Source organism: Ptychodera flava, chromosome 13 (assembly GCF_041260155.1).
Source record: "Ptychodera flava strain L36383 chromosome 13, AS_Pfla_20210202, whole genome shotgun sequence".
Classification (NCBI taxonomy): domain Eukaryota; kingdom Metazoa; phylum Hemichordata; class Enteropneusta; family Ptychoderidae; genus Ptychodera; species Ptychodera flava.
In genome coordinates this window covers 31,250,156-31,274,172 of record NC_091940.1, presented here as the reverse complement: position 1 = coordinate 31,274,172, position 24,017 = coordinate 31,250,156, and the positions used below count along the sequence as shown (strand labels likewise).

Sequence of the window (24,017 nt, the reverse complement as noted above, 5' to 3'; positions counted from 1 at the left end):
TGAAAAAGGTTGACTCCTTGTCAAACTCTAGACACACAGTTTATTGCCACAATCCAGTGAGTAGACGTCTTAAATGTGGTTGGTATAGAGCTGACGTTACCTGCAATCTTTCGGCCAATATTTCAACAAGAAGTTCCTCAGGCAATATACAGCTCATGAGGCCCTCTTCACCAGCTACACTTGCGCTCACACTGAGTCTCCGAGAAATTGGCGCAGCTGGGGGAGGGCTTCCGCTGAGCTGTGTGGTATTGTCTGTGTCTGCTTTCTTGTCCTTTTTGTCCTTCTTGTCGGGCTTGCCGCCGCCGGCGCCGTCATCGTCGGCTCCTGCCTTACTACCAATGGTACTGTGTGCGGGCTTGTGGCCTGAAATAGTGCTGGTTTTGCGGTTGCTGATCACGGAGTGAGCGCCTGAGTGTCCGCCCACCCCAGCACTTATAGAGCCTGATGCAAGAGGGTGCGGGGAAAGGGAAAAAAAACAAACGGGTGCATAGAAGGCTAAATCAGAGATATGGAAGGGTGAAGCGCAAGCAGCAGGTTAATAGATGCCAGGTCATGACTCAGCAATTCTACGACGGCATACAGTAAACTCAGGTAAAATGAGCACCAGAAGCAACATTTAGATGGCGCTTTACACCAAAGGATGCTTTTTCATGCAACAGGAAGTTATTTTAGCCGGACTGACAGCCAGGAATATAAGCAAGCCATTTTTTAAAATATTTTTTCTATGAAGATTTAGCAACCCCTGCTGCTTGGTAAAAAAAAGAAAGACTTTGTGGGTTAATACTTGTAATGTTAGTGATAATTTAGACAGCTTGTAAAAGTCCTAAGTGATGACCGTACATCCATTGTTTAGTACAAACAAAGACACAGCACAGCATATCACGCAAACAAGCTACTCTCATGTTAATACCATATTTGGCAAAAAAGCAAAGATACCAACACACTCCCTAAGTTACCCTTGTTCTACCCAGTAATGTTATTACGCCAGTCTGTTTAGTTTTTATTTACTTTTTTTTTATATAAGTCGGCGAATTTCAGCAGCTTTTGGTGAATTTTTCTATATTTTTTCTTTCTGTAGGTCTGTACGTGTTTTTTTTGTTCTCTTTTGAATGGTTGCTGCCTCACGTCACTGTGCAGCCCCATTGGCATTCTACCCCTTTGAGACTCCGCACAGTGGAATGGAAATGAGACTGAGCTGAGGGTTCTGTGAAATCAGCATCCATTCTCTGTGTGGTAGCGATGTGTCATCATGGACAGTATGTGGAGGTGTACAGGCAGAATATGACATGACAACGGAGCAAGCAGGAATGCACAGGAGGTCACGGCATACGACCGACAGACGGGAAGACGACCCGGATGGGAAAGAGGATGTTCTCATTGTACATCAACCGCCATGCTGAGAACTGAGAACAATGTGTATATAGCCACCTTGCAAGCGTGATTTTGAATGTCTGGACACAGCTTGACGGGGTTCTTCGTGGAAAGAGACGACTTCAAGACACACAACACATGTAAATTGAGACATTGAACGTTAATTTTCAAAACTTTACAAGACACCAAATGTAAGAGAGATGGCAGGCAATAGATAACAGATGAATGAAAAATTTGCTGGAGTTGTAGTGGAACACGAAGAGACACAACTTGATGAGTTCATGTCTATGATGACAAGAAAGAAATTACAGAGATAAAGTCGTAGCAAGGTAGTGTCTTATTTTGTCAGTTGAGTTTGTAATGACCTATTGAAATCAATGATGTTGATGTATACTTCTGCATGAATTTGCGTTGAACTGGTCAAATTTTTGTCAGTTGAAGTTCATAATGTCATATTGAAATCAATGATGTACATTTCTCTATGAATTTGCATTGAAATGGTTAAATACCAGAGTCTTTCTATTTAAACCTCTTATACACTAAACTAAACCCTCTCTATCTCTTTTCCATGCAAGGTGCTTCTAAGTGGCCTCATCTCATTCACAAGGGTACATATAATTTACCTTTCTTGAGATGTACAAACTTTCAATATAATTTCCCTTGTCAGAGATAAAAAAATGACAAAATGTTGAAACCTGATGATTCTCAATCTCAAACCAACATACAGTTATATGCGACCTGCCTGTCAACTCGTTTTTATGTTATTAATACAACCAGTGCAGCACTACAAGAAATCCTCATTGTCCGTAAACAATGGAGATTGTCTCATCAAGTTCACGACATAAACAACGCTGAATAAAACACACCAGTGGTAAGTTTTGCCAGCAGGCTTACCTGATCCGCCTCCTTGTGCAGCGTGGGCTGTGACAGCCTCCACACTGAGGCCACCAGCGGCTGCTTTGGCTTCGGCATCGCTACCTTCGCCTTCTTTGAGAAGCTGGGCCTTGGCCGCCTGGGAACACATCTCTCTGGCACGCAGGCCTGCCGGTGATGCGCCGTTTGAAATGGCTTCTAGAACCACACCATCCATTGTTAATAAGGCTGCCTCATAGTACTTGGCCAGGGCAACGGCAGTTGTGGTTTTCCCTGTGAACAGAGAACAGATTTGTTTGAATTTCTGCTGGCACACCTTGAGAACACTGGGACCAATCTCCTTCAAGAAAACAATTGGCTTCTCTTAAAGGGCCCTTCCATAGCTTTGTGAATAAGAGGACTCCATAGTATTATGTTGATTTGTGGCATTGTTCAGTTTGGGCCAAGAGTTCTTCAGTCTTGGCATTCTGCTTGTCCTGCAAGGGGTGAACAGTAGCATACTGCAGGCAAACTTGAATTAATAACTACATTAGTTGAAGGCCTCTTGCACCTATAGAAATTTTAGAAAAGTCAACACCAAAAAGAATTGAGCCCTACAACAACAAAGCAGTAACAGCTCAGTACTCTCGATACTGTTTTCCTTGTACACCAACCTCAGGGCTTGAAATTAACTTTTTTCCCTGGTAGTCCACTTGGGCTACCATTTTCTGAAGTTGGTAGCCCAGTGACAATGGCTGGTAGCCCATGCATATTTTAGTCCAGGGATATCTTTTTTCGTTAACCAGACAAGAAAAAGCTATTTTTCAACCAATAAAGTGAATTTTCTAGTTTATTTGATGTGAATATTGCACACCTTTAATACCCAAGGAAACAGGTATAATGGACGATAGTGATACTCAAAAGTTTGGTGACCTATTGACAACCGGTTTCACTGTCAGAGTTGTATGCTAATTTTGATAGTGATAGACTGGACATGGCATTCCAAGTACAGACGGAATTTCAGGTCCCAGGCTTTGGTAGTTCGTGTTGGCCACCATTTCATAGATTTTGGTAGCCCCAGAGAAAAGTTGGTAGTCTGTGGACACGGGACTACTGCTAATTTCAAGCGCTGAATCTTTGCAAGCACAACATACTGACTACAATGACACTACAGATTTTCTCTCTTTTGTTGTCAATCTTAGTGAACTACTTTGAAGACGGAAGAGACAGAGACTTACCAGAGAGGGGGGCGCCATGCACTACGATGGCTACGCCGCGTCTATTGCGAGCGGCTTTCCCCTCTGGTGACAGGTCGATACCAAGATGACGTGCAATGGCAGCAGACACCGGTGTGATTTCCAGCTCACCAACCCCGATACTGCTGGCACTGTCTTTCTTGTCTGAAAACAATAAAAAAAATAGAGCATGAAAAATTTAATCTGCTCACCACAATGGCTTGGCCCTAACAACATGTCAACAATGATGAATGAAGGCCTATTTACTAGGAAATGAGGTTGAACAGGTTAATTTTTACAGTAGGTGTTTGTAACTATTAAATATTGTATGTACCATTCTGTACAAACTGCAGGAAAAAAACGTTAAGGCAGACGTGACCACTCTATTCATTTAATATATGTCATCTACTCAGACTGTGTTCAGAATGTGCAGTGTACACCACACTAGACTTTTCAGAGAATTTGGTTTATGGTGACGACAGGTATTTTGAAGATTAACATGGGGTTACTCAACATACTGTGAACAAATCAGTGTTCTTGTCAGATTGTTCAGAAAGCAGTTTCCATATCCGTACAGCTGTTAGACAGATCACTGTGCATAAACTTGATGAATTGTCATGGACATAACCAATCTAGCCTCATAAACCGTACATTTCATTGACTATAACCCCTGTATTAACTGAAAATGAGACATCCCTGAAATGAGACAACTTGAAAATTCTGCTCATCTGCACTTACCTTGTCCTTCTTCATCCTCTTCTTTGCCTTCTGCCTTGTCAATTTCATCAGCCTCGCCTTCCTTGGGCGTCTTCTCCATTGGCTTGTCGACTACTGACTTTTCAACTCTGTCGCTCTTTCTGTCTTTCTCACTCTCATGGGTGCTGCTGGGAGGACGGGACGGCCCTGTGGTCACAATGGTGGCAGCGCCTTGCTCATCGGACGATGGCTGCCCGTTCTCTGCTCCCTCTTCACCAACTATTTGATAGGTGAGGCAAAAGGCACATTTAAAATCGACAAATGTAATTTTACTTCCAAATTCACTGAGTTAGTAGAATATTGAAAACCTGAACATATCCCTGGTACTGTTGTCTATGGTAATATAACTGGTTTATCGTTGGGAACAAAAAAGGACAAGTTGTTGGAACTGTGATCCTACTGAAATTTGAATGCTTCCAATGATATGAAAATGTACCTAATTTTGAACATACATCTCTGTTTTCACATTGTACTGTAACTTATAAGACAGAGAAAATACAATGTTTACAACAAATGAAATTGTTCTGCCAGTTTCCACATAATATGAAAGTCTATGACTGTCACTGTAGCACCCATTATTGGTGAATATAAAAGTACACTAGTGTATTACAAATACACATCTCTGAAATGAGGGACTAGCATGAGAAAACCTCTTATAGTTCAGGAAAATGATGGGTATGGAAAAATAGCTCATCACCTCTTTTCTATGTAACTGTGCAATGAAGTTTTCAACTGGGAAAAACAACTGTTTAAATTTTTCCCTGGCTGAGCCATGAGTGAGTGAGTAAAACTTTTTTGCAACATTTTGCACAAATGAATTTTTTCAAATCTGCTGTCTAAGTATGTTGGATAACAGTAGATACCTTCAGCAGCTTGTTGTGCTGCCAAGGCAGCTGCCTGAGCCTCAGCCTTGATGCGTTCCTCCTCCTCTTGCTTCTTCTGCTGTTCAGCGTAGTACTCTGTCAACTCATGGGGCAACTTCTCAGCCGGTGGCCGTGGGGGCAACAGAATTGTGTTGTTTTCATCATAACCCTTCATCATACGCAAAATCTATGGAAGGAACAATCATATGACCATCAAAATGTTTGTCATCTGAAAGTTTACCCTCAGACTGCACATGTTACACTATTTACAATTATCCTTTGTTTCCATGGAAGTCATGATATATTTCGTATATGATATGCAAATTTGGGGAACTATATTCATTAAATATGCAAATGAGTAGACTATGCATAATACATATGCAAATTTCACATCATGAAATTTAGGTAATATAATTTTAATAAAACGTTCAACAGCCAATAATCTCAACCATGGAATTCTAAACACGAGACGGCATTACTTTACATCAGGCTCACCTTTTCTTCCTCAAGATATTGTTTGTCGTATTCCAGGGAATAGAACTCGACCGGATACTCAGAGGGATTCTTAACAATTACTTCCACCTCGTCTCCTTGGCTGTGAGGTAGTATGGGACCAAACTCCACCAGTGATGAAGAGAAATCCAGCGTGGGTTCCAAGCCTTGGCCATTGACCATCAACAGAATTCTCTGGCTGCTCTGTGCCAGCCTGATGGCAATTCTGTCAGCATAGATTTTCTGAAATTGCGAAAATATTTGAGAGACAGCTCAGATTTTATTGCTCAGGAAGGTGATTTCATGGGTAGCAGACATTGACAGTAACCAATTGGATGACGAATTGTCATGTGGAGATTTTCTATACACAGGAAAATCGGACAGAAGACATTACTGCAGTTTATTTTGGGTTACACTGTCGTGTTAGGGAAAGGCACTGCATATCAAAAAATCACGAACTCATTCTTCAACAAATGGCAAAGAAGAATAGACAAGATGACAGACTTTCAGTGAGATCAAGACAGTGAGCATACGACCAACACAGCATGAGACTGAGACCAAGAGAGAGAAAAACGGACCGTGACACAAGATGATACATAAGATTTGCAGAAGTTCAGAAAAGGAAATGATCAATATGGACACCTGAGAAAAAACAGAACATTGCATGAATTTCAATGATTGCCAATGGGGCAGATTTTCTGAAAGAATCAGCATGTATCTGGTGTGAACTTGACTTTCAATATGTTCAGACTAACCTCTTCAGTTGGCATGAACTTGACCTGGACGTTGATCCTCTGTCCTGGCAGCAGCATACCAGTTGGCGGCATCATTTCAAAGTTACGTGACCTTGGTTTGTCTGGTTTCATCTTGCGCCTCAAGTGCATTGGTACGTGTTTGTCCTTCTACAGAAAGCAGAGAAAAAGAAGCTGTTGGTTTTCTGTATAAAATTGTTCAGAATTTGAGATTTGCAAGGCATGCATTGGAGATTGAGAAGGTATACACACATCAGATAGGGGGTTAACATGAAGTGGTGATCTGAACCACCTCTCTGATGTGATGGGTTCTCTACCTCTTACAGACATTCAGCAAAGTTGAGAATATCGCGCAGAAATTTTTGCCTATGTTCTGGAATGTTACCAAAGTAATTATAGTCAAATGTCAAAGTTGTTGTACCAGTCCGTCTTTCTTTTTGGATGTTTGTAACCCTCAGGGTATTTTTTGTTTGGGGTTTTTTTGGTTTTTTTACAGTAAGCTTGTTAGTTATATGGTAAATGAAGCTGTTTTTGTCAACAGCAGTGAGTTCACTGCATGACAAGTATTTTGCCAAATGTACTTCTCAATTTTAAAAAGAGACTTAAAAACATCCCTACATTTGCAAAGCTGTTGACACTTGACAAACAATCACTCCGGCTAGAAAAGCTGCCAGTATGCTACGTGAAATCACGGCTCTGCTGGTACTGTGTCAATGGTACTGAATCAGTATGAGTGAATCTTTCATGTGTGGATGAATGTGCCTGTGTGTGTTAGGTGTGTTACAGGGATATGAAAGATGGCTGGAACTATGTCACATCAATGTCAAGTGTACATGTACGTGTTCATGGTAGGATAAACAGGCAATGGGTTTGTTAACATGGCCACAACCATCAATATGATGCATACATTTTTAACAGGTGTTACACCAACTATGAAACTAGTAAAAGGATCACAAATACTAGTCCCTTGTTTATGAAATATTCTCATTAGTTTCTTTAGTGAATTATTATCACTAAACTTAGAATATTAGTTCTTTCTTGTTAAGGTAGAATGCGCCTCAGACACAGATATTTGAACTCTCAAATTTTTAAACCTGTTTTCTGATCTTCCACTTGCAAGGGCTCATTTTCAAGCTCTTGGAGTAAGAAAAATTTCCACCAAAATTTCATATTTTCAAATAGAGTTAACACAGAGATGGCAGCTATCTTGAATTTCAAATATCAGTAAATGATAAATAATATGTTTCTTTAGAACCAAAATTTGCACAGTGACCCGCAAATTTTTATTTTTATTTTGAAAGAAAATGGTTGAAACTTTCATTGAGGAAGGTTTGTGCAAAAGTTTAAGTCTTTCACTTTCGAGGTGCATACTACCTTAATCATGCATATTACCATGGGAATGTTGTCTTTACGTTAAAAAAATGACGACATGAATCTACTTATAATAACACTCCGATATTGACTCAGAGAAAGTAATGGAACATGATGCACATGCAAGAATTATGAGGAAAGACTCTTTCATTCCTATTTTCACAATAACAAAACACGTCAGCAGTGACAAGTGCCTGTAGTATTCCGTTACTGAGAAAGAGGCATGAAACAATGGGAAAAATTTCAAGAAAAATTACACTCTAAGTATAATTAATAATTATTAATAATGATAATGATTTATAATTAAAGAATGGCTAAAGGAGAGAGTATACTGAGGAGAGTATACCTCTTTTTGAAATACATGCAAAAATATAAAAATTTTAATTACATCTTTTTGTACCTTCTTGGAGGCTGCCTCTGCCTTTTAAGTTAGCATTAGAAAAAAGTTTTACGATTAAACACACACAATATGTATTTAAATGATGACACACAACATAAATGGTTGAACACTTGGTGTGACTGTGAATGTGGTAATGAAGTTTGTGCCATTGGCAAATACAATAAGGACAATGTAGGTATGTTTCATGGGTGTCAAAGTATAAAAATGTAGTATGATGGAAGAAGGTATGACATAATTATTGTGTCAGCATTAAAGAAAAGTATTGCTTGATACCAAAAGATGTCAAAAAAAATCATCTGTACATTTTGTATAACCATGTGGTAAGTGGGAGTGTGCGTATCAGGTTCATTGGCCTATCTCAGAACAGAATGACTGGACGTACACGATAACATTCAAATACTGTGGCAAACATTTTCAGTATTAGATGTATCCACGATAACATTTGTACATTTTACATCATAAACAAAACATGAAGTAAGATACACTTGTAGGTATGCTGTACAACAAGTTTGCTTGGAAGTCTATTGCTGGGAACTGAGAATCGACTTCTTGAAATCAGCTGTATGAAAGTTTGACGAATACTGAAAAAGAGTAAAGCTATCATTGAACATTGGCAACACTAAACATCAACATTTGAACAAGCATGAACTCTGACATACAGCAGAACAAATACACTGGAAAGATCATACATTTAGTGTCATTGAAATTCCATGATGTTTCACTGCAACAGCCGGCACACATGTATTTCCATCTTACCTTCTTCTTCTCCTTCTCCGTGGGCAGCGATGACCACTCACATCTGACCTGTTTGTGGTTGTGCAGCTGTACAGTGATGACCCTGCACTGACCGCACTGAACTTGTCCAAAGTCGAGGGAATCGGTGGAGATCTCCATGTCTGGCATTGTCACGTTGGCTCGGAGTCTCAAGTGAACACATGGTCCATTGATAATCTATGCAATGGCAAAAGCATGATGTTTACAATTTTTATAGACAATTATCTTATAATTTACGTAGGTGAGTAATACTATACCAAACTCTACCGGTAAGTACTGTAAAATGTTGAATAATGCTGCATCAACAGTTTTTTCTGAGGCTATAGCAACAGCAATAGAGTCTATGCTTTGCTGAGAACATCAATGGCAAAGAACAACAAAATGTATTGGGTATTCCAATTCTCCTCAGAAAGGAATATACTGGCTCCCATAAAAGAGCATAACAAATTTAATACCTTTTCAGTATTTGTATTGACCATAATCTGCTATTTTTAACTTATACTACAAGTACCTCGAAATCAATATAAAACAACCGGAAGCCTGCTAACAAAATAACACATTAAAGTTTGCTGACAATTAATTTTGTACAACAGAACTGAGTTTTAGCCTCGACAGAAATTTCTTAAATACTTATTCAGAGACAGAATTCATGTACTTACATTCACAGGTACCAGAGTTTCAATGTCTCCAAGGTTGAGATTTGCTCCGCGTGGATCAAAGCTGACCACAAAGTCCACTGTCTCATGGTCTGGGAATCCGGGTAGGTTCTTCACACGATCCAGCTCCACATTGAAGCCGGTCCCCATCAAGCTGTGGCGATCCACGGAGAAGGAAACTGGGAAGTAGCCTGTGTTGATGGCACGGACTATGTGTGTACGCACTGTCCCCAGGACCACATAGCCAAAGTCAAGGCTATAGTCTGGCAGGTGAGCTCTGAAAGCAATCATATGCCAGGTAAAAATTAGAGGACAATGAAAATTGAGCATGACTTGAAAATTTGAAGTCTGATGAAACACATTGACACAGTAGCTGCCTAAATGTTCATTGAGGGAGCAAGTATTGAAGTACCAGTCATCTTATGTTAAGACTGTGACCCATGAAGTTGAGCTGCTCCAATACTGTCATACAATGCTGTATGCAGCCATCTTGACCACACTTTGGTCTGTACACGCCCATGATTTATTTCATATACATCCATGTCCTAGTTTGGTAGAACATACATTGTCAGCATGTGTTGCTTTCATTTCTAGAAAAGACCTCCCTGCTTTGGTAATCAACTTGAACCTGACCTACATGTTCTCTTGTACGACTTCCCTGCTTTGGCAATCAATTTGAACTTGAACTATATGTTCTACTGTACCATGTAGTGTGCAATTGCTACTGTCTCTTGATTTCTTCATAATTAATGTAACTATTTCCACAAAGTTTATGAACTTTTGGAATATACAATATTTTCATTAACGTATGCATGAATGTATTTCTTGTTTCGCATTCAAAGCAAAGATTTATGATGAAGGATAATGGTAAAGTTATTTCAGGAAAAAAAGTTTGATATACAGAGACACCAATACAAACATGTACTCACTTTGGTTTCTTGGCTTTTCTTGCTTTGGATGTCTGTCCTGTGTGTCCGGTAAATGTACGCGGTGTTTGTTCACTCTGTTCATTGAGTGCTGCGGCTGCTATGGAGTCAGCTCGGCTCATTATCAACTCATGCTGGTACTCGGTCGCAAACTCCTTCACGATGACACGCTCCACTTCCATTTGCAGTTCCAACTCCGATGGAAATTCATTCTAATATGTAGGTGGAAAATAAAAGAAAGACTGACGGTTATTGCAGTGCTTGGAATATACCATTTTGGATGACCCAATATACTGTGTACTAGCCTGCTCACACAGGTAGTACTAGCACCATGATTATATTACGAGTCTAAGGTTCTATCTAATATACAATTAGATTCCCTTTTTATTTACACCAGTACTACTAATAAATGTATTTATAATAGTAACTGTACATCCAGTTCCTTACACATTGTAACGGCATTGTAACTTATGGATATCAAATGCCAAGAACTTATTTTCATCAACATTTTCCCATACATATTACATGTAATATTAAATATACAGAGTTTTTGACATGTCAGTACTAAAACTGAGACATCAAAAATAGTATAATCTTGCTTATCTGTTATAATTTTTGTTTTTATATAAAACATTTTAAAATATTTTTGACCAGCACCACTAATTCTTTTTATCTAAGGATACCCATATAATAGTTTTTACAGTAAGATCCAAGGATTCAGACTATAAGTTAATCAGGAAATCTTCTCCGAAAAGTTTCTGTGAGCTGATTTCTTAGTGGAAGGGATTTTAGTAGAGGAAAGAATGAAGTTTGAATCCTTGAAACTAAAAAAACCTTCAGACCCTCTTTGTCTGTTTAAAATATTCACCCTTTCAAAGAGTACATCCCAGTAAAACCATGGTATCTTGCCTGGACGATTCACTTTTAATCAAAACATCATTATTTATATTACAGGAAATGAATGGACAAGTTAATTTTTTTATAATATACATTGTATCAGGAGACACATTATGAGCTACACCACAGTGTGTTTGGACAATGCTGACAAGGGTAATAAGATAAATAAGTCAAAAAGGAAAGTCGCAATTTCTGACGTTGTTTGGTTATTTGGCTGATTCATGATAGAGGTCATCTATGTTGTGCTGTAAACCTTAGCATGGTAAACTTGACATTGGTCAATGGAACTGCAGTCCAAGTGGTCTGAAAACTAAATGCACAGTACAAAGCTCAGAGTCTATATGACTCTTTTGTTTTGAATTCACAAAAAGTCATACCAGAGCAACAAATTTATGGTAGCAGAGCAGTATTTATGGTGATCACAGCGTAAAATTTATGGTTGTCAAAGCACTGACTCATGGTTATTTGACAGATTTCCTGTGTGCAATTATGGTGTAGACAATGGTTTTCTGAGGTTACTTCAAGGGAATTCAGTCACAAATATCTACAGAAGCCAATCGCTGATTTTCACTTGCCTGACCATGCAAAGACAAGAGCGCGACCACCACTACTGAGCAGACACTGCTCCTATACCAAACATAGGTGTATGCCAAATTTGCAGTGACCAAGTATGATGATATTATTGCAGTACAGTATGGATGCAAACATGACTATTGGACACAACTGACTGTTCTGTCGGCCTCAAAACATGGGTATTCTATGACTTGCATACTAGGCTGAACTTCAACATAAACATAAACATCTGCATCATTATCAAATGACCTGTTCAAGTAATTTGATAGGATCTGTAAGACAACCACACAAATCTGACGGTGATAAAATTACTCTTTGAGCTACAAGCCACAAAAAATTTCCTGTGTTGACACGACATGATCACTGTATACTTCAGTATGAATGTCAGGGTACTTGTTGATGTGCAGTGGTACCGAAAAGGTAAATTTGAAATTACTTCATATGATCCCTACACACATACAGACACCTTGTTGATGGAAGTGGCACCCCTTAAAAAAGACACAGAACTCAACATACTGAATTTGGCACGACAACAATATATCAATGACATCTCTATCATAAAACAGGAATAACCAAACAGAGCCCAGAGATTGCATTTCCGTCTTTGAAGACAATATTGATGACACAGCTTAAAAATACACGTATGATAGAGCTTACAGGATAAGTGAGCAAGAGTTTTACAGGAGAGACAGGCACTGCATGCAGCTGTTAGCATAACTCACCTTCATGAATGGAAACTGAACATTTTTTTTGCAATACCAAACAAAAAGTAAGGAGGGAAAAAAGAAGAGTGAAATTTTCATGCATTGCGAAGAGAAGTAGAGTATAGGAGCATGCAGTCAAAATACGAAAAAAGTTGCAATGTTACAGAAGTGGTAAAGTACATGTATGATATGCACATAAGCTGGTGACAAGCTCTGGAGTCATTGCTTGCGTTTGTAGCCTATAAATGAACATTTTCTGATTTGCTGTTGTGATAAGTAAACATGTTTATCTTAGCCTGGGCCTAGGTATAAATGTCTTTGCATACATCAACAGCATATTACTGCAATTGTATATTACACTTCTGAGTCTAGGACAGATATTTAATTTCTGAATGCTAATCTTGAAGCTGACAAAAAAATGAATATTGGTATTGACTACAAAAAGGAGGCACATTATGAGTTGGGGAATTGAACAAAAAATGTATCATTTCCCTGTAAAATGTACATTTTCATATCAGACTCTTTCAAACTGCTTTGGTCATTCTGGCTACATTATTTTGTAGATTTATCATTTGCATTTCTGCATTAAAATATGTAAACAATTGTACACCCTAAGTATTTGTTCATTACTGAGTTAAAAACTGACCAAAAAATGCACATTATCACAGGCAAAACAGGAAGCACATTTATCATGCTGGTTGGTCAATGAAACTGCACATCTTTTACTGCAAAGTGCACATTTTCATGTTTTTTATTTCCCAAAAAAAACAAGTTTGTCAGAAGTTGTCTACTAACCTGTACGGAAGCGATAGACTTGACATCCTCACCAGTTTCTTTCGGATGAGGTGAGCCGATAGCACTTACTGGTCTGTCCTCCTTCTCTGGTTTCTTGGTGTCTTTGCCGAGCACCTCCTTGGCCTCTTTCATCAGGGATGCATAGCGTCCCTCCTCATCGGAAAACCTTGGTAGGTCCAAGGACACTCTCGGGAACACTCCTTCCCCACGTATGTTGATGACGTCTGGTTCAAAGTGGGCCACTTGGATCTGTCAAAAAAAATATTGTGAAAATATTTAAGTACACGTGAAACACATAACTTTCAGATTCAAAACCTTGGAAAATAAATAACAGGAATACAACTTGTTAAAAATCATTCTTGACAGTCATTGTAGTTCATATAAGTCTAATTCTTAACAAGGCAAACATTATCAGTTTTGAGGTCTTTCTTGAAAAGGACATTTTGAGACAATATGATGAAATGACAGCAAATCGTTTGTTCATGTTACACAGCTACACTTACCTCAAAACTCTTGTGAAATTTCTCAGGGACACCAGGCAGGAATTTGATGAGGAGTTTCTGTTCGCTGAGTGCTTCAATGTGACCGCTGTGCGGTATCATGACTGGCATACCAGGTACAGGTTTGTCCTGTGTTGAAGGATCCATGTTCAGGGCTACAAAGTCAAAGCCCACTTTGCCAGTGTTCTGCAGTACAACTGTGGCCTCTGCAACCTGGTCATACATCTGCACGGAAGAGAAAAAGTATCAGGCCCGCTCACTTTTAGAAAATATCCAAACATATGCAAAAAATGCTACTCCATAAGTTTTTATTCACAAAATTTGTAGCTCATGGCGTATATTGGGCCTAAAAAAATCACATTTTTCTTTCATCTAATGATTCATTTCCAGCTCATGAAATGAACAAAACATTATTACAGATTCATGAAGTGATCATAAAATATAAGAAATAATCTCAAAGCATTTCATAATTTCACAGGATTTCCAAAGTCACAGAAAACAGTCTCATTAATATAGGAATACAGAAGCAGAATGGTGTTTATTACAATCACTACGTCTTTCCCTCTACAGATATTTGATGTCATAAGCTGAAACATATTGGATACAGATAACTTACCCTTCTACCATAGTCAATATCCTTGTTATCAAAGTCATACTGTACAAGGGAAGCCTCTCCCTTGAGATCCAGTTCATATCTGGGTCCACCGACTACGTCACAAATGGCCTTGGCTTCACTTCCAATGTCAGCATGGCCATAGAACGTGAAAGTGATGCGTTCAGTTTCTCCTGGCATCAGCATGCCGTACAGAGGCAGGATATCAAATACCTAGGAACAGAAAACATCATAATTTATTACTATTTGGCTCTTGGTTAAGCTTTCTTCATCAGCCCATTGGAACAACTCAGAATATTTGAAAGATTTTGCATTCTCCGTCACTGTAACTGAGTATATCGTATTACTCTCAAGTTGAGTTTAAGCAAATATACTGAGCTGAGACAGCGGAAACAGATGAAACAATATCTTCACATGGTGAGGATGAACCACGTATGAGTGTTTGAAAATAAATTCACATTCCATTTGAACTCTGCAACATTGAGTGTGTAAGAAATATTGAGGGTTGTATCAGCTTCTGTGTTGCTGTCCAGTGCAGCCATATCATAAACGGACTTCAGTATATCCATGGTGTTTTCAATTGAGTTCAAACACCATGTTTATACAAATGCAAGTAAAAGGGTTAGCTATAACCGACTTATCACAACCATGTGCCCACACTTGGCGCAAACTTTTCCTAGAATACAACAGGATTGTACCACCAAAATTTGGTGATCATACGGTTGAAAATATATGAAGATTACGGTAGAAGTGACTGACCTCTTCAATGCCACACGTGGTTGGCTCTGTAATACTATGCAACCACGGCAACTTGGATTTGCCAGGACCATCACCGGCGCCAGTGAATGATGCCGATGAACTTGGAGGGCGAACTGCCTCCTCTATGGTAACTACTGGTGTGCTACGGCCTTTCTCTCTCTCAGACTCATCCTACAAAAATGAAAAGAAACCATGAACAGTTGTTATCTCTGAAATCCACAACTGGAAAATAAAATGCTAGTAAAAAACACTGGCAATGCATCTTCAATACAGGACCATCGATGCATATCATTTACATATCATTATTTGGATGATATAAAGGACAAACCTTTTCTTCTTCCTCTGCTTCATCTTTCGTTTCATCTTGTTTCTCTTCGTGATCTGCTGCCTGGTCATCTTTAATTTCTTCTACCTCAATAAGCAGCTCCTTATCTTTCTCTTCTTCCATCTCCTGTGTAGAAACAATATAAATGGAATTATTCATCAGAATTTTTTCCCAGCAATCTTATCTTGGTTTGGTTCCTGGTTTAATGTAAGTCACAGTGGTTTTCAGAGAGTATGTTCATGTCTGCCTTGGTATACAACACATCTACTGTAAGAATACATTTTGTACATCACGGATAAAAGTTGTTTATTTTTTCCTCTCTCTGTCAATGTATTTAATCCAACCACATGAAATATACTAGAAGTACACAAGTTGACATCATGATACACTTGTTCAATAAACATTGCTAAATGTTGTGGGAAAAAAATTGGCTTTTCTTCAAGATGGATGGTAAAATAAGCAGCTTAACTCAGGTAAACTATGAGTACCGTGAGGCCGCACCTCTAATTGAAGCCGCACCCTGACTTTGAAACATTGTCTTGGCTCATTGTTTGCCCATTTTGGGTTTTTGAATTGTACCATAATAGAAGCCGCACCCCTTCTCTGAGCCCATCATGAAACAATGCATGCTGAATTCACACCAGCTGGCTTGAGTCGCGTCATTGACTTGTGCTAATGATTGACAGGTGTCTTTCTTACAGAAAAAATACCCAATAAAAAGTTCCTTTTTAACACTACTACCATTGTGCATTTTGTCATTGATAGTAACAAAAGTACAAACAATGTCCCATGTTCGGCACGTTTGTGTGATGTTTGAACACGGCCGAAGTTTTGTCAGTGTGGTAACACCGCCATAGTCAATTACCTGAATGCAACAATTTTGAAGCAACGGTGTTTGTGTACAAGTAAAATAGTTGAGAGATTGAGATAGCATGTCTCAAATACGTAGTTTTCATTCAATACCCACGTACCCTTACCGATGCCTGACTACAACACACCACCTGCATCATATTGACATAATGAACTGCCTATACTGTACTGTGGCTGCTGAATGACCATGGTGGGTGCATATAAGCTTGTACAGGTTCCGTTTTTGATCATGAGAAAATAAAATTTGACCACAAAACAGTTCACAAAACATGCCAGTAAAGTTACCAAAGGTCATTCACTTGCCTTTATTACACTATCCGAGTATGAGCCACCGGTTCGGCAACACAAGACAGCTGTAAATCAAGGGGACCCATCTGCCATGGACGCTTAATTTATGCTAATTTTATGCACGATTTTTTTTCAACACCATTTGATCTTCTATCGCTTTCAAAATCGACTTACACGTCCAAAGAAATTGATTGTACAATCTCTGAATACAGAAGTGACATTTTTGTGAAATTTCAGCGTCCAAAAACCCCTAAACTTGAAGCAAAGACATCATGCATGCGCTGCAGTGCTGGTCACATGGCCGACCTTAGTGAGACTATTCTATTTAGGGGACGGGGGTCAGCAATGTCAGCGAATCAAGAAAGTACTGAGAAAAGGTGTCATTTCCTTACGATGCTGTCAAGGGCAGGGAAAGACACTTATTTTTTTATCCACTTGCCCTTCGGGCAAGTAGGGGGTTCAGTCACTTGCCCGAATTGGAAAACCACTTGCCCAGTATAATTTATGTGTTTGAAAAAAGCTAAAACATTGGTTTTTTATTTCACTCACTTTATTTTGAAAATTATGTTATCATGAGAAAATGTCAGACATTCTCATAGGGTTCTCTTCACACTTCTAAGCGTGCTGGATGGCTCATTTATATTCCATTAATTACTAAAGCCCCATTACCTGTATCTTTTAGCATTCTTTATGTGATTTTACTTCTGAACTAAAACAAGTTTTTTGGAATTTGCTCTTTCAGGGGTTGGAATACAAGTATTGTTAACTGCCCAGTGAGACTGCATGTGCAATTTTGAACAAGAAAAATAATAAATATGTGCCCAAATGTAAAATGGCACCCCATGCAAATATAGCAAAACCAGTGTACACCGTGCATATATGCATTTGAATATTCACGGAAACAACAGAGTAGTCCAATGTAATGCATAGTGTTGAATGTTTTCAACTGGGACATGCTTTGTTTTCTTTTTAGTATGGTGGGAAATCATAATAACGGTTAAAATGTAAATTTACTTGTCCAATTTTTCACTAAAGAATGTTTTGTAAAGCAGTAAAAGACTATAAGCTTATCCTGTAAATGGGTAGAATTTAAAGAAAACCAGAGAAAATAGGAAGCCTTTTTAGGTCAACAAATTTCAAGATTTACAGCTAGTGGGGCTTTCATATTCATAGAAAAAATTCTAACAGTTCATATGTTTGTATGTTTACTTTCTTGGGGCTTAATGTACGAATAATAACAGCCATTTCAATTGTACCTTCAAGGTCTTTTTGCTTTTAAAAGTTTTAACTTATCTATACAGAAAGAAAAAATCTGTAGCTGTAAAGGAATGTTTTGAAGCTTCTGAAAAATAATGTACTTCTTTGTCATGTTTTTACTGCGCTTATATCATACACCAGCCCTATAAAGTTTGAATTGCCATTGCACTATACCAGTATCCTATGTTTTTCTAATAACCTAGGTGGTCTTATTATTGCTCATGCGCAGACTAAATAGAATTAAAATCAACAACCTAAGGCGTCGGTGTTTTTCAATGTGTGTAAAAGCTGAATTTCTCGATGTCAAACTCGCTCCAATTGCTTCTTGACAGTCATTTTAGAATGGGAAAATTCACAAACAGAGAGGTTGGTCGCCACGGACAAGTAACTTTTGGCTTATTGACCTGAAAATTAAGTCAGTGTTTGTTGAAAATTCAAAGACTTGACCCGTTGACACCAAATATTGCTCATGACTTCATTGCATGCGGTCTTGCCACTCACTGTCCCTCAACAAGTTAACATTGAAGAGTACGTTTTAGTAAAAGTCCAATTTTATGTGGTGATTTTTAACCACTGGACTTTATTTTTACATTATTATAAAAGTTCATACAAAGCACAAAAACCGCTGTGTGTTTCTTTTTTTACTGTATCGACATATTGTGAGACACTGTAACTTCACAGTCAATGCAATGAACTTTGGTGAACGTACGTTCCACCAGCTGAACAGCTTTTTCATATGCAAAATCAGCGTACGGTAATTTACGGGTACCGGTGTATTGTTTGAACTGGATTTTATTGACAGCGATTATTATATATATGATTCTTTTCGTCAACTCTTCATGCAATTTTATGAAAAATCTTATGGAAATGTTCACAATGACATAATATGATTATTTTTGTTGTTTAAGTCCGTGTTCCCTCACCAGAAAATCGCTCTCGTGAATTAGATTTCTAGGTAATTATTTTTTTCACTTGTCCCGTCGGGCAAGTGGCATCGGAGGTTCACTTGCCCGAACGCGACTTTCACTTGCCCCGGGCAATCGGACAACCCTTAGTGTCTTTCCCTGAAGGGAACTCCAGTTTCCCATTGTTTTAACATCTTTTAATAGTTTCCTTATTATCTAAAAGGAATTTTACCAAGTTTAACGACCAAATACACTACGTTTCTCTTTTGGAGTTACACTAGGGTAGGGGCTTTTTATGCGGGTAATTTATTCACGCAAAATTCACTGGTACTAATTTGCATAACAATAGCGATTGCCCCTGCAATGCTTGGTGAGCATTGAGAAAAATATCGAAACACAGGAAATGTACGTAATTGAAGCCGCACCATGACTTCAGTGCGTGGTCCCAGGGGTCCCTCAAAAATGTTTCTAATACAAGCCGCGGCTTCAATTGGGAATTTTACGGTATTGACTTTTAACCAATGTGGTGGTTTTCCCAGCAACAGGATATAACTTGTGAGATATCAAAATAACAATCATTACCTTTGTTTCTTCTCCTAATCCTTCATCTTCTTCCTTCTCTTTTTCCATCTCTTCCTCTTCGTCTCTCTCACTACCCTCAACAATCTCAACTTTGGCTTCCGGAATCCCTTCCTCGAATTCCTCCTCCACCAGGGGCTCTGCCTCCATCCTCGGATAGATGGTGATCGGAGTCTCTGGCTCAAGGAAGGACCACTGGTACTTGACCGGCATGGGACTGTCGTTTGCAATGTTCACGTAGCGGGTCACCTCAGTGTCGTTCAAAATGCAGCCAAAGTCAACGGTCATTCTCTCAAAGGTCAAATTTGGGAAGAACACTTCTCCAATCAAGTTCACATAATCCTGAAAGCAACGATGATATAAAGATGATATGTGTGTAGATACACACGCACAGGGCTCACAGTTGATGGAGATTAAAGTCAGAATAACATAGCCAATAATACATCAATGATGACAGAAAAGGTCTGAATATGGTTATATCATAATAATGCAATGGAGATTAAAAATTTTCTGAGCCAAAATTGATAAAGTTTTCACCATCGAAAAGTTTTGCGTTATGCATGCATTTGGGACAGTTCATTCCTGTAAAAGGTCCCTGGAACAATTCTTGTTGTTTTTCTTCAATTTGGATATTTGGAATTACATGGTTCTACATATAACTTTAAAACAAATCTTAAAATGATTTTCTTGACAACCAGAGCTGAAGTCAACCAAACGAAGCATAATTTGATTGGGCAGTATCTCACATACAGCTTACACTTACAATATGTGGGTGTTCCTGGTAAGACACGGTAATCAGCTGGTCAGCAGTCCTGGTGTAGTTGTCCTCCTGGTAGTCAGGGTCAAATACAACTCTTATTTGCATGAACTGGTCAACTTCCATGTTAATTTCCTATAATCACAAAAAGGGAAAGCAAAGTTTGGTAAGCACCCTGAAGAATTTTTTATGTCACAATCTTTTCAATGTAGATTTTGCCCACATTTCCAATATTGGTGACTGTACATCTTGACGAAATATAAGTCAATATAAACTATAGCAACACAATTAGAGTTCTTGGACTGGCTGTAACTTTTTGCTACAAAATTCTTGCCCAGTCCTGTGGTGTCTGTGTCAACATTGAACTTTGAAATCAAAAAAGAGATAACCAACTTACCATCTCTGAGACTTCTTGACCGTCATCTAGGATCATTTGGAATGGTTGTTCCAGTGACAATGTTGTGTTCAAGGGCAAGGATGATACATTGTGTACTTCAAACTCTCCATACTGCTTTTCCAAAATGTCATCAGGGCCCTGTAATGAACAGAACAGCAATAGAATGTGAGTAAAGGCATTTTCTGAGCATCTATGTAAAAACACTTACCCATAAACAACTCTCATTTTGATCTATCAGATAATAAAAATAGTCAAAAAGAAAGAAATCTAATTTCTGATGATGTATTCCTAAACGGCCAGTAGCTGTAACTTTTAATGATTTTTCCATTATTTATTTTGTTGTTAATGTCAAGTACACTTTCTTGTTCCACTCCCCAAAGCATGTTGATATACACAGTATTCAGCTTGTCAACTCAGTCTCTGGACATGTAAACTGAGTTGTTATTGTTGACAAGTGAATTCTGGTCCAGACCAGAATTCAAAGTAAGCATAACAGTGAATTCTACCTATATAGATGTTACGTTTGGAAGCTATTTGCAGTTATTTTAACATGCTCTGGCAAGCAGGACAAGAATTTGAAATTGACATGCAAAACAAATACAGTGAAAGAAATCTCCAAAAGTTACAGCTACTGTCTCTTTAACTGGAAGAAATTCACTTTGGTACATCATTACCTTTTCTACTCTGAATGCAATCTGTTTTGTGGAGAATTCCATGAGTGGACTGATGAACTCCACACTGATGTCTGTTTTCATGATCTTTTCTTTGCCACTGGCTCTGCCGATGATTGCGTGACAGATCAGCTTTTCCTTCACAACCTTTGGACTGCAATGAAAAAGGAACAGATTGGTATGGTAAATCACGGATCAACAAAAAACAAACACAGACATTCAAAAATTATAAATATTATTTTAAAAAATACAACATGGGGATTGTGGCCCTGTCGCTGTGTCTCCATAGTCTGTACTTCTATCTAGTTAGTATCCCATTTTGTAATTTGATTAAGGGAAACTATCAGAGAAGAGTATATATTGTGAATAAGAATGAATTATGCTTTATGAAGGCTATTATGCAATATGTACATATCATCAGAGCCACATATGTCACAAATTTGACAAGCACATTGGATTGGAAGTGAAACAAGTCTTGATGAAGGGATGAAATAAAAACATCACAACTTACAAATCTGAACTTCCTTCAAGTAGGACATCAATACTTTGGCCAGGCTCCAGTTCAAACCGTGATGGTGTCAAGGTGAACACAGGTCTCGGTGGTGGGGGTGGCCTGGGCATACGCTGTTTGACAAAATTGAAAAACAACAAAAGGAGAAGTTAGAAAACAAGGAAAGGTTTTGATAATTGTCATTTATCATTGTACTCTGTACAGTATATGTACCGATGTGTGACTGGTAGGGTAAGATTTCAGAAATCACCACACCACAAACATCTTCACATGAAATTCTGCAAAATGTAATTTCATAATTTTCATTGGGCTGAACTATATAGTGAAAGCACTATCATACAATGTACATGCATTTTGAAAACATAACATAAATGTCAAGTTTTTTCCATTTTCAACACTTTTACTGGCGTCCAAAACTATTAAATGTATGCAGTCTTTGTATGATATACATGTACACACATGTTGTTAGAGTTAAATGTACAGGTAAAATCTATAGAGAAGAAAGCGATGATCAACATAATTTTAGTTGTTTGTCTTTTGGCAACAATGTTCACTCAGACTCAAGTCTGCAGTTCTCTCGAGAAGAAATTAAAAACTGACCTGATATTTCACATCTTTTGGATTTATCTCTGGAAGTTTTCTATTCTTCATCGGAAGAAATCCCTCAGTGCTCCAGAACATCTGCTGATGACGTCGACCTCTATTCGTCAACTTGAAGATACGCGTACAAGGGTTGTTACTGCAAGGGAAAGAGAAACGACATAGGGTACGCAGGGTTAAAATGGGGATGCAGAAAAATTGTGATGGGAAGAGCGGCTTACATCAAGGCTTTTGTTTGAAAGCGCAGGCAGTTTACAGCAAATCCTTGAATTATTTGTTTTGGCTACAAGGTGGATGGAAGAAAAACTCACCTGAAGTGAGGTCCTAAGTCGACAGCAGGTGTAAGTGGAGGATCTGACACAATTGTCGTACCGTGGCCATAAGCTGACACCGCTATGGTGCGGACTTGACTGTTGACAAAACTTACTGCAAGTTTGTCTTGAAATCTGCAAACAGACGTACAAATAATGTTAAATGGTTAATTCTCTTACACTTAATCAAAATACTGCAAGGCTTTGTACTATCAGACAACATAAAGGCATGCCGTTGGATGAACTTTAACCTTTCAATCAGTATGGTTTTGTCCAAACCCATCGTTATCAAAGGAGAGATTAGAGAAGAGGTGAGAAGAAGTGAGAAGATGCTGACCTTATGCAGTCATCAAGGTTACATGTGACTGTGAGCTCAATGGTTTCTTCAGGAGGTATGACACCTTCTTCTGGTTCAACTTTCCAAACAGAGTTGGGTCGTACCTGTAGATGATTACACATGTGAGTTGCACATACTGCTATATTTTTCAATTCAACTTAATTTACATTGTGCAATGTATGTGGAATCACATCATGACATTACCATACATTTTGTAGATCTGAATTTGCCAAGTCCTTGCAGCTGAACTGATGTAGATCATTGAAAACTAAGTTTGAAACATTATCTGATTCAGATGAAAGTACACACTTTGAGAAAAGCAGTACAGTAAAACCTGTACTTATGAATACCTCTCTAATCAGGACACCTCTTTATTAAGGACAGATTTATCCAACCAAAAGTTACACTTTGAATAGAATTTCACCTGTCTATTAAGGACACCTCTATATATAGGACACTTTTTCATTCCTGAAGGTGTCCTTAATAGACAGGTTTCACTGTATTTGGCAATAAAGTCGATAATATTTTATATTACAGGAGAAATCATTCTAAAACACCTGTCAAAATAGTCATTATTGAGTAAGATCAGCCCCAATCCAAACTTAGGAATATGACATTCAATTACACTCACCATGTGACACGTGAAAGGCGCTGGGATGAGCGACTCATTCGACAGCAACACAGTGCGATAGGTGTCTGTCAACACAGGGGTCTGTCCATAGTCAACCTCAGTGGGACTCACATGCACCACTGGGCCTTCTCCAATACATGACAGATGGACTTGCTGTTAGAGACAAAAGTACATAGTTGGGTTACATGGATACATTTCACCGGGCACTGTTCTGTTGCACAGAGAACAAGACTGACATACCGTAGGTGCTGACAAAAGGCTTGATGTAATCAGAAGAAATTTCTGCCAT

The 24,017-nt window shown here is 38.5% G+C and overlaps 1 protein-coding gene across 1 annotated transcript in view; it reads right to left on the bottom strand.

Moving 5' to 3' along the window:
- Positions 1-24,017, bottom strand: part of LOC139148149 (hydrocephalus-inducing protein homolog) — a 74,922-nt gene that overhangs the window by 34,575 nt on the left and 16,330 nt on the right. The window contains 26 exon segments of the mRNA XM_070719459.1: positions 101-441; positions 2,266-2,517; positions 3,462-3,623; positions 4,197-4,433; positions 5,078-5,264; positions 5,573-5,812; positions 6,325-6,471; positions 8,093-8,113; positions 8,849-9,043; positions 9,526-9,799; positions 10,452-10,660; positions 12,641-12,655; positions 13,418-13,666; positions 13,921-14,142; positions 14,534-14,743; positions 15,290-15,460; positions 15,618-15,740; positions 19,517-19,855; positions 20,277-20,405; positions 20,668-20,805; positions 21,342-21,492; positions 21,850-21,962; positions 22,450-22,588; positions 22,761-22,895; positions 23,098-23,201; positions 23,729-23,881. Of these exon segments, the coding sequence (XP_070575560.1) occupies positions 101-441; positions 2,266-2,517; positions 3,462-3,623; positions 4,197-4,433; positions 5,078-5,264; positions 5,573-5,812; positions 6,325-6,471; positions 8,093-8,113; positions 8,849-9,043; positions 9,526-9,799; positions 10,452-10,660; positions 12,641-12,655; positions 13,418-13,666; positions 13,921-14,142; positions 14,534-14,743; positions 15,290-15,460; positions 15,618-15,740; positions 19,517-19,855; positions 20,277-20,405; positions 20,668-20,805; positions 21,342-21,492; positions 21,850-21,962; positions 22,450-22,588; positions 22,761-22,895; positions 23,098-23,201; positions 23,729-23,881 (4,656 nt within the window).